General features: G+C 43.2%; 2 protein-coding genes across 2 annotated transcripts in view; one reads left to right on the plus strand and one right to left on the minus strand.

Annotated features, from left to right (window-relative positions):
• eppk1 (epiplakin 1) overlaps positions 1-13,059 on the plus strand; it is a 17,312-nt gene extending 4,253 nt beyond the window's left edge. The window contains exon 2 of the mRNA XM_080787865.1: positions 96-13,059. Coding sequence (XP_080643991.1) covers positions 102-12,071 — 11,970 coding nt within the window. The 5' untranslated portion in view covers positions 96-101 and the 3' untranslated portion in view covers positions 12,072-13,059. The remainder of the gene's footprint in view (positions 1-95) is intronic.
• The window catches only part of fbxl6 (F-box and leucine-rich repeat protein 6), a 204,083-nt gene that overhangs the window by 181,989 nt on the left and 9,020 nt on the right, over positions 1-13,074 (minus strand). The window lies entirely within an intron of this gene.

A 13,074-nucleotide genomic window follows, 5' to 3' on the forward strand; every position in this document is an offset into this window, starting at 1 on the left:
ATATGCAATATAACTTGTAAATGGGAAATTAAACTTGATCTACATATACGTATAAGTATGAACTGAAGACTTAAATGTATTTTTTGGGGTTTTAGGACAAGATGGACCTTGACCCTCAACAGGCGAAGCAAAATGGCCACGCACAGTACAATGGCCCTGTGGCCGGAATATTTCTGGAGAAAACAAAGGAGAAAATAACCATATACCAAGCAATGAAAAAACGTCTACTGAAGCCAGGAACAGCATTAGCTCTTCTTGAAGCACAAGCTGCAACAAAGTTCATCATTGACCCAGTGAAAAACCGAAAACTTACCATTGAAGACGCTGTTGAAGAAGGCATCATTGGACCTGAGATGAAAGAGAAACTCCAAGCAGCAGAAAGATCTGTCAGTGGCTACACAGACCCTTACACCAACCAAAAGATCTCTGTATTCCAAGCTGTACAAAAAGATTTGGTCCCAAAGGATTATGGCCTTAGGCTGCTGGAAGCACAGATTTCTACACATGGCTTGTTTGACCCAATTGAACAGCAATACATTTCAATTGAATCTGCAATTGATAAGGGCTACTATCAAAAGGACTTGCTCAATGACCAGATGGAGGAGCTCAGAGTGTTCTATGACCCAAACTCACAAGACAATCTCAACTACCACAACCTTTTGCAGAAATGTATAGTGGAAGCTGAGACAGGCCTGCATCTGCTCCCAGTTCGCATCACTTTCAAAGGCCTACGCAGAGGTGTTTCCTCCACCGAACTCCTGGAATCACACATCATTGACAAAGAAATATATGAGAATTTGCAGAAAGGGAAAACCACAACGCAGGACGTCATGCTGATGGAAACAGTGAAAGAATACCTTGAGGGCAAAGGCAGTATCGCCGGTGTAGCACTGCTCTCAACCAATGAAAGAATAAGTATATTTCAAGCCATGAAGCAAGGCATACTGATGCCTGGGACGGCACTGGTTCTGCTGGAAGCACAAGCTGCAACTGGATTCATGATAGACCCTGTTGGGAACAAAAGGTACAGCGTTGATGAAGCCATCAAAAACAAACTTGTCGGGCCAGCATATCATGCAAAATTGCGGGCTGCTGAGCGGGCAGTAACAGGGTACAAAGATCCATATTCAGGTGAAACCATCTCCCTGTTTCAAGCATTGTCAAAGGATCTCATCGTGAAGGAACATGGGATCCGTTTACTTGAGGCCCAAATCGCTACAGGGGGGATAATCGACCCAATCAATAGTCACAGACTTCCTGTAGAAGTGGCCTACAAGAGGGGTTACTTTGATGAACACATGAACACCATACTACAAGACTCAGGAGATGACACCAAAGGCTTCTTTGACCCAAACACAAAGGACAATCTTACCTATCTTCAGCTAATGGAAAGGTGTGTCATTGACCCTGCCACTGGGCTCTGCCTCCTCCCCCTCAATAAGTCAGACGAGCTGAATTCAGTCTTCATTGACTACAAAACTAAACTGGCTCTCAAAGACATGAAGGTGAAGGTGGCATGTGGAAAATACATGGGAATGACAGTATCTCTGTGGGAACTGCTGATGTCAGAATACTTTAATGAACAACAGAGGCAAGACATCATTCAGGAGTACAAAGAGAGGTCAGTCTCGATCAAGGAAATCATCAAAACAGTGCTGGAGATAATAGAGAAGTCTGTTAAAACTACTATGGTTGTCTTTGAAGGCATCAGGGAGACTGTGACCGCAAAGCAGCTGGTAGAGGCAGATATCATAAGTGAGGAGGTCCTGGAAGAGCTTAAAATGGGAAAGAAGACAGTGAAGGAGGTTACTGATGATGACAATGTACACATGTACCTGCAAGGGAAAGACAGCATTGCAGGTATTCTACTTCCAAATTCTCAAGTAATGACAATCTACCAAGCCAGACAAAAGGGTAAGCTGATGCCAGGAACTGCTCTAATTCTACTGGAGGCCCAGGCAGCAACTGGTTTCATTATAGATCCCATTGGAAACAGACGATTTTCAGTTGATGAGGCTGTGAAGGCAAAGATTGTGGGGCCTGACATTTATCAAAAACTAAGCTCAGCTGAGAGAGCAGTGACAGGCTACAAAGATCCGTTTGATGGCAAAAGAATCTCTTTGTTCCAAGCCATGCAGAAAGAGCTCATCGTACGTGATCATGGAATTCGCCTGTTGGAAGCACAGATTGCCACTGGTGGAATCATTGATCCTGTAAACAGCCATCGCATCCCTGTCCATGTGGCCTATGAGAGAGGATATTTTAACAAGGAGATGAACCAGATCCTACACGATCCAAGTGATGACACCAAAGGATTCTTTGACCCCAACACTCATGAGAACCTGACATACTTGCAACTCATGGCCAGATGCATTACAGACCCCAGCACTGGTCTGTGTCTACTGCCTCTCAAAGGCAAGAGCACCAAAATCAACATAAGTGATAACATCAAAGAGAGATTCAGAACTACTACAGTCATAGTCAAATATGGACGATTCAGCAGCAAACACACAACACTGTGGGATGTCATCAACTCAGAGTACCTTTCAGAGGTCAAAAGGCAGGAGTTATTCAAGCTCTATAAATCACAGAAAATCACAATTGAGGAAATCATTACCATCACTTTGGACATCATTGAGAGCAAAGAGATTAAACAACAAGCTGAGCTGAACTTCAAGGGACTCAGAGGAGAGATATCTGTTGTTGATCTTTTGAACCTAGAAATTGTGGATGAAAAAACATACAAAAGTCTGATAGAAGGCAAACTGACAAGAAATGACGTGATGAAGATGGACAATGTAAGGACCTACTTGCAAGGAAAAAGCTGTGTGGCTGGGGTGATTCTCCCTTCTTCAAAACAACAGCTAAGCATCCATGAAGCACAGAAAAGGGGCATTCTAACACCCGGTACTGCCCTATGTCTACTAGAGGCACAAGCAGCCACAGGATTCATTGTCGACCCTTTGAGGAATGAAAAGTTTACAGTGGAGCAGGCTCTGAAAGAGAAGTTAATTTCCCCAATAATGTATGAAAAGCTCTTGTCAGCAGAAAAGGCAGTCACCGGTTACAGTGATCCATATAATGATAAAAAGATTTCAATTTTCCAAGCCTTGAAAAAGGACCTGATTGTGAAGGACCATGCTATCCGTTTACTTGAGGCCCAGATTGCCACAGGTGGAATCATTGACCCCCTGAAGTGCCTTCACATACCACTAGAAGTTGCTTACAGGGAAGGATACTTTGATGCTGAAATCAATCAGATCCTGTCAGACCCTAGTCTAGATGACACAAAGGTTTTTTTTTACCCAAAGACACAAGAAAATCTGACATACATGGAAATGCTGGGTCGATGCATAAAGGACCCGGAAACCAATCTGTTACTCCTGCCACTGGATGACGAGGCGGAAACTATGGACATGAAAGAGAAAGTATATACTGACACAGAAATAAAGCAAGAATTTGAAAAGACAATTGTGAGCATATCAGTGGGTCAATATTCAGGAAAATCTGTTTCACTTTGGGATTTGCTTCACTCTGGATACTTCACGGATGATCAGCGACTAAAGTTAATTGAGAAATACAGAACAAAGATTGAAACCATACACAGCATGACTGCAATTGTGAGTACCACCATTACCAAGCTGGAGCAGAGTGAAGCCCTTAAAACAACAATGGGTCTGAGGAAACCAATCTCAACACAGCAACTTTTGGACTGTGAAATCATTGACATAAATACATTTAACAGTGTAGAGCAAGGGAAATTGACTCTTGAACAAGTAAGTCAGAGGGATTCTGTAAGAGCATACCTCAAGGGAACTGGAAGTGTTGCTGGAATTCTGATTCACCCATCTGGACAAGTAATGAACATCTATGATGCCAAAGAAAAAGGATTGCTGACACCTTGTACTGCACTGGTGTTACTTGAAGCCCAGGCAGCGACAGGATACATCATCGACCCTGTCAAAAACAAGCTCTACTCAGTTGATGAGGGAGCAAGAGAAAAGGTAGTCGGACCGGACATGCATGAGCCACTGCTCTCAGCTGAACGAGCTACCACAGGCTATGTGGATCCATTCACAAATGCAAAAATCTCACTGTTTGAAGCTATGAGTAAAGGTCTAATTGAAAAAAGACATGGCACTCGCCTACTTGAAGCACAGTTAGCTACAGGAGGCATCATTGATCCTATTCTAGGACATAGGGTTCCCATTCACATTGCCAAGATAAAGGGTTATGTTAATGAAGAAATGAGAAAGGTTTTGACAGATTCCAATGATGACACAAACGGATACCTCGATCCAAACACCAAGGAAAGCCTCACTTACATGCAACTGATAAAGCATTGTGAGAAAGACCCAAAGACCGGTCTTCTACTTCTGCCCCTTTATGGAGAAGGATCACAGACCTTCCACACAGATGAGCAAACAGAGCTAACTTTCAAAAACGAAATGTTGGTTGTAAATGCAGGGAAGTTTAAAGGCAAGGAGGTGTCATTGTGGGAAGTGTTACTATCTCAATACATTTCAAAACAAAAACGGGAGCAGCTTCTACAACAATATAAGACAGGAGCTTTTAAACTACAAGAAATCATCGAGATATTAACTGTGATCATTACTGAGATGACATCAAAAGAGAAGAAGTTTAAAGGGTTGAGGAAGCAGGTCTCAGCAAGTGAACTCTATGAATCAAAAATTATCTCAAAAGAGCTCTTCACACAGATTATAGGAGGTGAAGTAACTGATGAGAATATTAACAAAATGGAATCAATTCAGAAGTACCTTGGGGCCACCAACTGCATTGCAGGTGTAAGGGTTGAGTCAACAAAAAGGGTCATGAGCATCTATGAAGCAAAGTCCAAAGGTATTCTGACACAAGGTACTTCTCTGGTTCTCCTGGAGGCCCAAGCTGCCACCGGCTTTATCATAGACCCAGTCAACAACGAGAAACTCTCAGTAGAAGAAGCTGCAGCAAAAGGGGTGGTTGGCAATGAGTGGAAAAGAAAACTGCTTTCTGCAGAAAGGGCAGTGACCGGATACAAAGATCCCTACACAGGAGACACCATCTCTCTGTTTCAGGCGTTAAAAAAGGATCTAATTGTGAAGGATCATGGCATCCGCCTCCTTGAAGCACAAATTGCCACAGGGGGCATCATTGATCCGGTGTACAGTCACCGAGTACCTGTTGAGGTGGCATACAAAAGAGGATATTTTGATGAGGAAATGAATCAGATTCTGAATGACCCTGATGATGACACCAAGGGCTTTTTTGATCCCAACACACAAGAAAACCTCACCTATCAACAGCTGGTTGAGAGATGCGTCAGAGATCCCATTACTGGCCTCAGCTTGCTGGTCATTGTCAAGAAGGGAGAGCTTTACTTCTTTGTTGACGAGGAAACCAAACTCCTTATGAAATCTACAACTACCACCAAAGCAGGTGGAAAATACCAAGGAGAGACTGTGTCTTTGTGGGAGCTGCTTTACTCCAAATACATCACTGAGGAGAAGAGAAGAGAGCTTGTACAAAAGTACAAGTCTGGAAAGATCACAATTGAACATTTCTTGGAGATCATTCTGACCACCATTCAACAGCAGACGACGACAACCTCAAATGTTGCAATAGTCCAACACCAAACACTTCCACTAACCAAATCAGAAAACCACTCAACTAAAACCACTTTTAGCACCAGTACAACTACAGAGACGGCTCAAACTACCTTCCATGGAATAAGGAAGGATGTGACTGCCCAGGAACTCCTTCAATCAAAAATCATTGATGAGCATCTCTACAAAGATCTCAATGCAGGACAAATCACAGCAAGTGAAGTGAGTGAAATGGATTCAGTTCGCAAGTATCTAGAAGGAACCAACAGCATTGCAGGAGTGTATGTGCAGTCCACTCAACAGACCATGAGCATCTATAAAGCCAAGTCCAAAAGCCTTCTCACACCAGGTACTTCTCTGGTTCTCCTGGAAGCCCAAGCTGCCACCGGCTTCATCATCGATCCAGTCAAAAACAACAAACTCTCAGTGGAAGAAGCAGCAGCACAAGGCGTGATAGGCAATGAGTGGAAAAAGAAATTACTCTCTGCAGAGAGGGCAGTAACAGGGTATAAAGATCCCTACACAGGAGACACCATATCCCTGTTTCAGGCCTTACAAAAGGATCTCATTGTCAAGGATCATGGCATCCGCCTCCTTGAAGCGCAAATTGCCACAGGGGGCATCATTGACCCAGTGCACAGCCATCGAGTACCTGTAGAAGTTGCTTATGAAAGGGGCTACTTTGATGAGGAAATGAACCAGATTCTGAATGACCCTGATGATGACACCAAGGGCTTTTTTGATCCCAACACGCAAGAGAACCTCACCTATCTGCAGCTGCTTGAGAGATGCGTCAGAGATCCCATTACTGGCCTCAGCTTGCTGGTCATTGTCAAGAAGGGAGAGCTTTACTTCTTTGTTGACGAGGAAACCAAACTCCTTATGAAATCTACAACTACCACCAAAGCAGGTGGAAAATACCAAGGGAGGACTGTGTCTTTGTGGGATCTGTTTTACTCCAAATACATCACTGAGGAGAAGAGGAGAGAACTTGTGCAAAAGTACAAGTCTGGAACCATCACAATTGAACATTTCTTGGAGATCATTCTGACAATCGTTCAACAGCAGACCATGACAACCTCAGAAGTTTCAGTGGTCAAACAACAAAAGCCTGTGCCCAAATTAGAAAGCAGCACAACCAAAACCACTTTTAGTACCAGTACAACTACAGAGACAGCTCAAACTACCTTCCATGGAATAAGGAAGGATGTGACTGCCCAGGAACTCCTTCAATCAAAAATCATTGATGAGCATCTCTACAAAGATCTCAATGCAGGAAAAATCACAGCGAGTGAAGTGAGTGAAATGGATTCAGTGCGCAAGTATCTAGAAGGAACCAACAGCATTGCAGGAGTGTATGTGCAGTCCACTCAACAGACCATGAGCATCTATGAAGCCAAGTCCAAAAGCCTTCTCACACCAGGTACTTCTTTGGTTCTCCTGGAAGCCCAAGCTGCCACCGGCTTCATCATCGATCCAGTCAAAAACAACAAACTCTCAGTGGAAGCAGCAGCAGCACAAGGCGTGATAGGCAATGAGTGGAAAAAGAAATTACTCTCTGCAGAGAGGGCAGTAACAGGGTATAAAGATCCCTACACAGGAGACACCATATCCCTGTTTCAGGCCTTACAAAAGGATCTCATTGTCAAGGATCATGGCATCCGCCTTCTTGAAGCGCAAATTGCCACAGGGGGCATCATTGACCCAGTGCACAGCCATCGAGTACCTGTAGAAGTTGCTTATGAAAGGGGCTACTTTGATGAGGAAATGAACCAGATTCTGAATGACCCTGATGATGACACCAAGGGCTTTTTTGATCCCAACACGCAAGAGAACCTCACCTATCTGCAGCTGGTTGAGAGATGCGTCAGAGATCCCATTACTGGCCTCAGCTTGCTTGTCATTGTCAAGAAGGGAGAGCTTTACTTCTTTGTTGACGAGGAAACTAAACTCCTTATGAAATCTACAACTACCACCAAAGCAGGTGGAAAATACCAAGGGAGGACTGTGTCTTTGTGGGATCTGTTTTACTCCAAATACATCACTGAGGAGAAGAGGAGAGAACTTGTGCAAAAGTACAAGTCTGGAACCATCACAATTGAACATTTCTTGGAGATCATTCTGACAATCGTTCAACAGCAGACCATGACAACCTCAGAAGTTTCAGTGGTCAAACAACAAAAGCCTGTGCCCAAATTAGAAAGCAGCACAACCAAAACCACTTTTAGTACCAGTACAACTACAGAGACAGCTCAAACTACCTTCCATGGAATAAGGAAGGATGTGACTGCCCAGGAACTCCTTCAATCAAAAATCATTGATGAGCATCTCTACAAAGATCTCAATGCAGGAAAAATCACAGCGAGTGAAGTGAGTGAAATGGATTCAGTGCGCAAGTATCTAGAAGGAACCAACAGCATTGCAGGAGTGTATGTGCAGTCCACTCAACAGACCATGAGCATCTATAAAGCCAAGTCCAAAAGCCTTCTCACACCAGGTACTTCTTTGGTTCTCCTGGAAGCCCAAGCTGCCACCGGCTTCATCATCGATCCAGTCAAAAACAACAAACTCTCAGTGGAAGAAGCAGCAGCACAAGGCGTGATAGGCAATGAGTGGAAAAAGAAATTACTCTCTGCAGAGAGGGCAGTAACAGGGTATAAAGATCCCTACACAGGAGACACCATATCCCTGTTTCAGGCCTTACAAAAGGATCTCATTGTCAAGGATCATGGCATCCGTCTCCTTGAAGCGCAAATTGCCACAGGGGGCATCATTGACCCAGTGCACAGCCATCGAGTACCTGTAGAAGTTGCTTATGAAAGGGGCTACTTTGATGAGGAAATGAACCAGATTCTGAATGACCCTGATGATGACACCAAGGGCTTTTTTGATCCCAACACGCAAGAGAACCTCACCTATCTGCAGCTGGTTGAGAGATGCGTCAGAGATCCCATTACTGGCCTCAGCTTGCTGGTCATTGTCAAGAAGGGAGAGCTTTACTTCTTTGTTGACGAGGAAACCAAACTCCTTATGAAATCTACAACTACCACCAAAGCAGGTGGAAAATACCAAGGGAGGACTGTGTCTTTGTGGGATCTGTTTTACTCCAAATACATCACTGAGGAGAAGAGGAGAGAACTTGTGCAAAAGTACAAGTCTGGAACCATCACAATTGAACAATTCTTGGAGATCATTCTGACAATCGTTCAACAGCAGACCATGACAACCTCAGAAGTTTCAGTGGTCAAACAACAAAAGCCTGTGCCCAAATTAGAAAGCAGCACAACCAAAACCACTTTTAGTACCAGTACAACTACAGAGACAGCTCAAACTACCTTCCATGGAATAAGGAAGGATGTGACTGCCCAGGAACTCCTTCAATCAAAAATCATTGATGAGCATCTCTACAAAGATCTCAATGCAGGAAAAATCACAGCGAGTGAAGTGAGTGAAATGGATTCAGTGCGCAAGTATCTAGAAGGAACCAACAGCATTGCAGGAGTGTATGTGCAGTCCACTCAACAGACCATGAGCATCTATGAAGCCAAGTCCAAAAGCCTTCTCACACCAGGTACTTCTTTGGTTCTCCTGGAAGCCCAAGCTGCCACCGGCTTCATCATCGATCCAGTCAAAAACAACAAACTCTCAGTGGAAGAAGCAGCAGCACACGGCGTGATAGGCAATGAGTGGAAAAAGAAATTACTCTCTGCAGAGAGGGCAGTAACAGGGTATAAAGATCCCTACACAGGAGACACCATCTCCCTGTTTCAGGCCTTACAAAAGGATCTCATTGTCAAGGATCATGGCATCCGCCTCCTTGAAGCGCAAATTGCCACAGGGGGCATCATTGACCCAGTGCACAGCCATCGAGTACCTGTAGAAGTTGCTTATGAAAGGGGCTACTTTGATGAGGAAATGAACCAGATTCTGAATGACCCTGATGATGACACCAAGGGCTTTTTTGATCCCAACACGCAAGAGAACCTCACCTATCTGCAGCTGGTTGAGAGATGCGTCAGAGATCCCATTACTGGCCTCAGCTTGCTGGTCATTGTCAAGAAGGGAGAGCTTTACTTCTTTGTTGACGAGGAAACCAAACTCCTTATGAAATCTACAACTACCACCAAAGCAGGTGGAAAATACCAAGGGAGGACTGTGTCTTTGTGGGATCTGTTTTACTCCAAATACATCACTGAGGAGAAGAGGAGAGAACTTGTGCAAAAGTACAAGTCTGGAACCATCACAATTGAACATTTCTTGGAGATCATTCTGACAATCGTTCAACAGCAGACCATGACAACCTCAGAAGTTTCAGTGGTCAAACAACAAAAGCCTGTGCCCAAATTAGAAAGCAGCACAACCAAAACCACTTTTAGTACCAGTACAACTACAGAGACAGCTCAAACTACCTTCCATGGAATAAGGAAGGATGTGACTGCCCAGGAACTCCTTCAATCAAAAATCATTGATGAGCATCTCTACAAAGATCTCAATGCAGGAAAAATCACAGCGAGTGAAGTGAGTGAAATGGATTCAGTGCGCAAGTATCTAGAAGGAACCAACAGCATTGCAGGAGTGTATGTGCAGTCCACTCAACAGACCATGAGCATCTATAAAGCCAAGTCCAAAAGCCTTCTCACACCAGGTACTTCTTTGGTTCTCCTGGAAGCCCAAGCTGCCACCGGCTTCATCATCGATCCAGTCAAAAACAACAAACTCTCAGTGGAAGAAGCAGCAGCACAAGGCGTGATAGGCAATGAGTGGAAAAAGAAATTACTCTCTGCAGAGAGGGCAGTAACAGGGTATAAAGATCCCTACACAGGAGACACCATATCCCTGTTTCAGGCCTTACAAAAGGATCTCATTGTCAAGGATCATGGCATCCGTCTCCTTGAAGCGCAAATTGCCACAGGGGGCATCATTGACCCAGTGCACAGCCATCGAGTACCTGTAGAAGTTGCTTATGAAAGGGGCTACTTTGATGAGGAAATGAACCAGATTCTGAATGACCCTGATGATGACACCAAGGGCTTTTTTGATCCCAACACGCAAGAGAACCTCACCTATCTGCAGCTGCTTGAGAGATGCGTCAGAGATCCCATTACTGGCCTCAGCTTGCTGGTCATTGTCAAGAAGGGAGAGCTTTACTTCTTTGTTGACGAGGAAACCAAACTCCTTATGAAATCTACAACTACCACCAAAGCAGGTGGAAAATACCAAGGGAGGACTGTGTCTTTGTGGGATCTGTTTTACTCCAAATACATCACTGAGGAGAAGAGGAGAGAACTTGTGCAAAAGTACAAGTCTGGAACCATCACAATTGAACATTTCTTGGAGATCATTCTGACAATCGTTCAACAGCAGACCATGACAACCTCAGAAGTTTCAGTGGTCAAACAACAAAAGCCTGTGCCCAAATTAGAAAGCAGCACAACCAAAACCACTTTTAGTACCAGTACAACTACAGAGACAGCTCAAACTACCTTCCATGGAATAAGGAAGGATGTGACTGCCCAGGAACTCCTTCAATCAAAAATCATTGATGAGCATCTCTACAAAGATCTCAATGCAGGAAAAATCACAGCGAGTGAAGTGAGTGAAATGGATTCAGTGCGCAAGTATCTAGAAGGAACCAACAGCATTGCAGGAGTGTATGTGCAGTCCACTCAACAGACCATGAGCATCTATGAAGCCAAGTCCAAAAGCCTTCTCACACCAGGTACTTCTTTGGTTCTCCTGGAAGCCCAAGCTGCCACCGGCTTCATCATCGATCCAGTCAAAAACAACAAACTCTCAGTGGAAGAAGCAGCAGCACACGGCGTGATAGGCAATGAGTGGAAAAAGAAATTACTCTCTGCAGAGAGGGCAGTAACAGGGTATAAAGATCCCTACACAGGAGACACCATCTCCCTGTTTCAGGCCTTACAAAAGGATCTCATTGTCAAGGATCATGGCATCCGCCTCCTTGAAGCGCAAATTGCCACAGGGGGCATCATTGACCCAGTGCACAGCCATCGAGTACCTGTAGAAGTTGCTTATGAAAGGGGCTACTTTGATGAGGAAATGAACCAGATTCTGAATGACCCTGATGATGACACCAAGGGCTTTTTTGATCCCAACACGCAAGAGAACCTCACCTATCTGCAGCTGGTTGAGAGATGCGTCAGAGATCCCATTACAGGCCTCAGCTTGCTTGTCATTGTCAAGAAGGGAGAGTTTTACTTCTTCATTGATGAGGAAACCAAACACATTCTGAAATCTACAACCACCAAGGCAGGTGGAAAATATCAAGGACAGATTGTGTCTCTATGGGATCTGTTTTACTCCAAATACGTCACTGAGGAGAAGAGGAGAGAACTTGTACAACAGTACAAGTCTCGGGCCATCACAGTTCAAGACTTCTTGGAGATCATACTGACAATCATTCAGCAGGAAACCATGACAACCTCACCTGTAACCAAATATTAACACAACAAAATAAGAATAAGATCCTGAATTATTCAAATTATGTCACCTAGGGCTATTGTATCCCAACACACAAGAGAACCAACCTGCAGTTGCTGGAAACATACAGAGATCATGTGAATGGCCTTTCCTTATTTCAACAGAGTTGAACACAAACTCTTTTAATACATTTAATACAAATACTTCACATGCAAATAAAAGTAATTTTTTTTCTTTCACTCTTTCAGAATAAGTTGAATACATTTTATATTCATCTAACATATTTTCATCTTTTGAAGTTAGTCATAAAAAAAACATCTTTTGAAGTTAGTCTCATACAATAGTAGATTGTATATTGTGTCAACAAATATATTTCACCTTGAACTCATCTGTTAAAAAATAAATGCAAAAAGTACAATCTAAATCAATCTGGTTTGTGTTTTATTTGAAAGCATTGACTAGAATTTCAATCTAATACATATTTCAATATAAAGCAGTAAGTGATTTTCTTTGGTTGCAAAAGTTTGGTTGTACTGTAAATATTAATTGTAAGTGTAAATAGCTCTATATTCTGATAGACCTACTCATTAAATGAGTCTCCATGTCTCTCCAGCTCTTGGTCAGATACCAATTTTATTCAATCAGGATAGAGAATTTATGATACAGAATAAACAAGTGAAATTGGAAACAAAGAAATAAACCGACAAAATGTATCTCTTAACACTATAACAATGAAGGTGATCAAAAGTAATAATAAATCACTTACTTACCAGTTACCACACCTTTAATCATGTTCTATAAAAATATAATATAGAGCAGCGATTCTCAACCTGTGGTACTTTGTATGTACCACTGGTGGTAGTTGAGAGACCCCCTCTGGTGGTACACAGAGGAGTCGCCCCAAAGAAAAAAAGACAATGTGGAATGAAATATTGATATTACTACTAACTACAGGTGGTTTTTGACCAAGCAATTGTTTGAAACAGGTTCTCCAGCTGTGCTGAAATGAGCATGACACCACAGCTGT

Source organism: Protomyctophum bolini (genome assembly GCF_963924005.1).
Source record: "Protomyctophum bolini genome assembly, chromosome: 17".
Lineage (NCBI taxonomy): Eukaryota > Metazoa > Chordata > Actinopteri > Myctophiformes > Myctophidae > Protomyctophum > Protomyctophum bolini.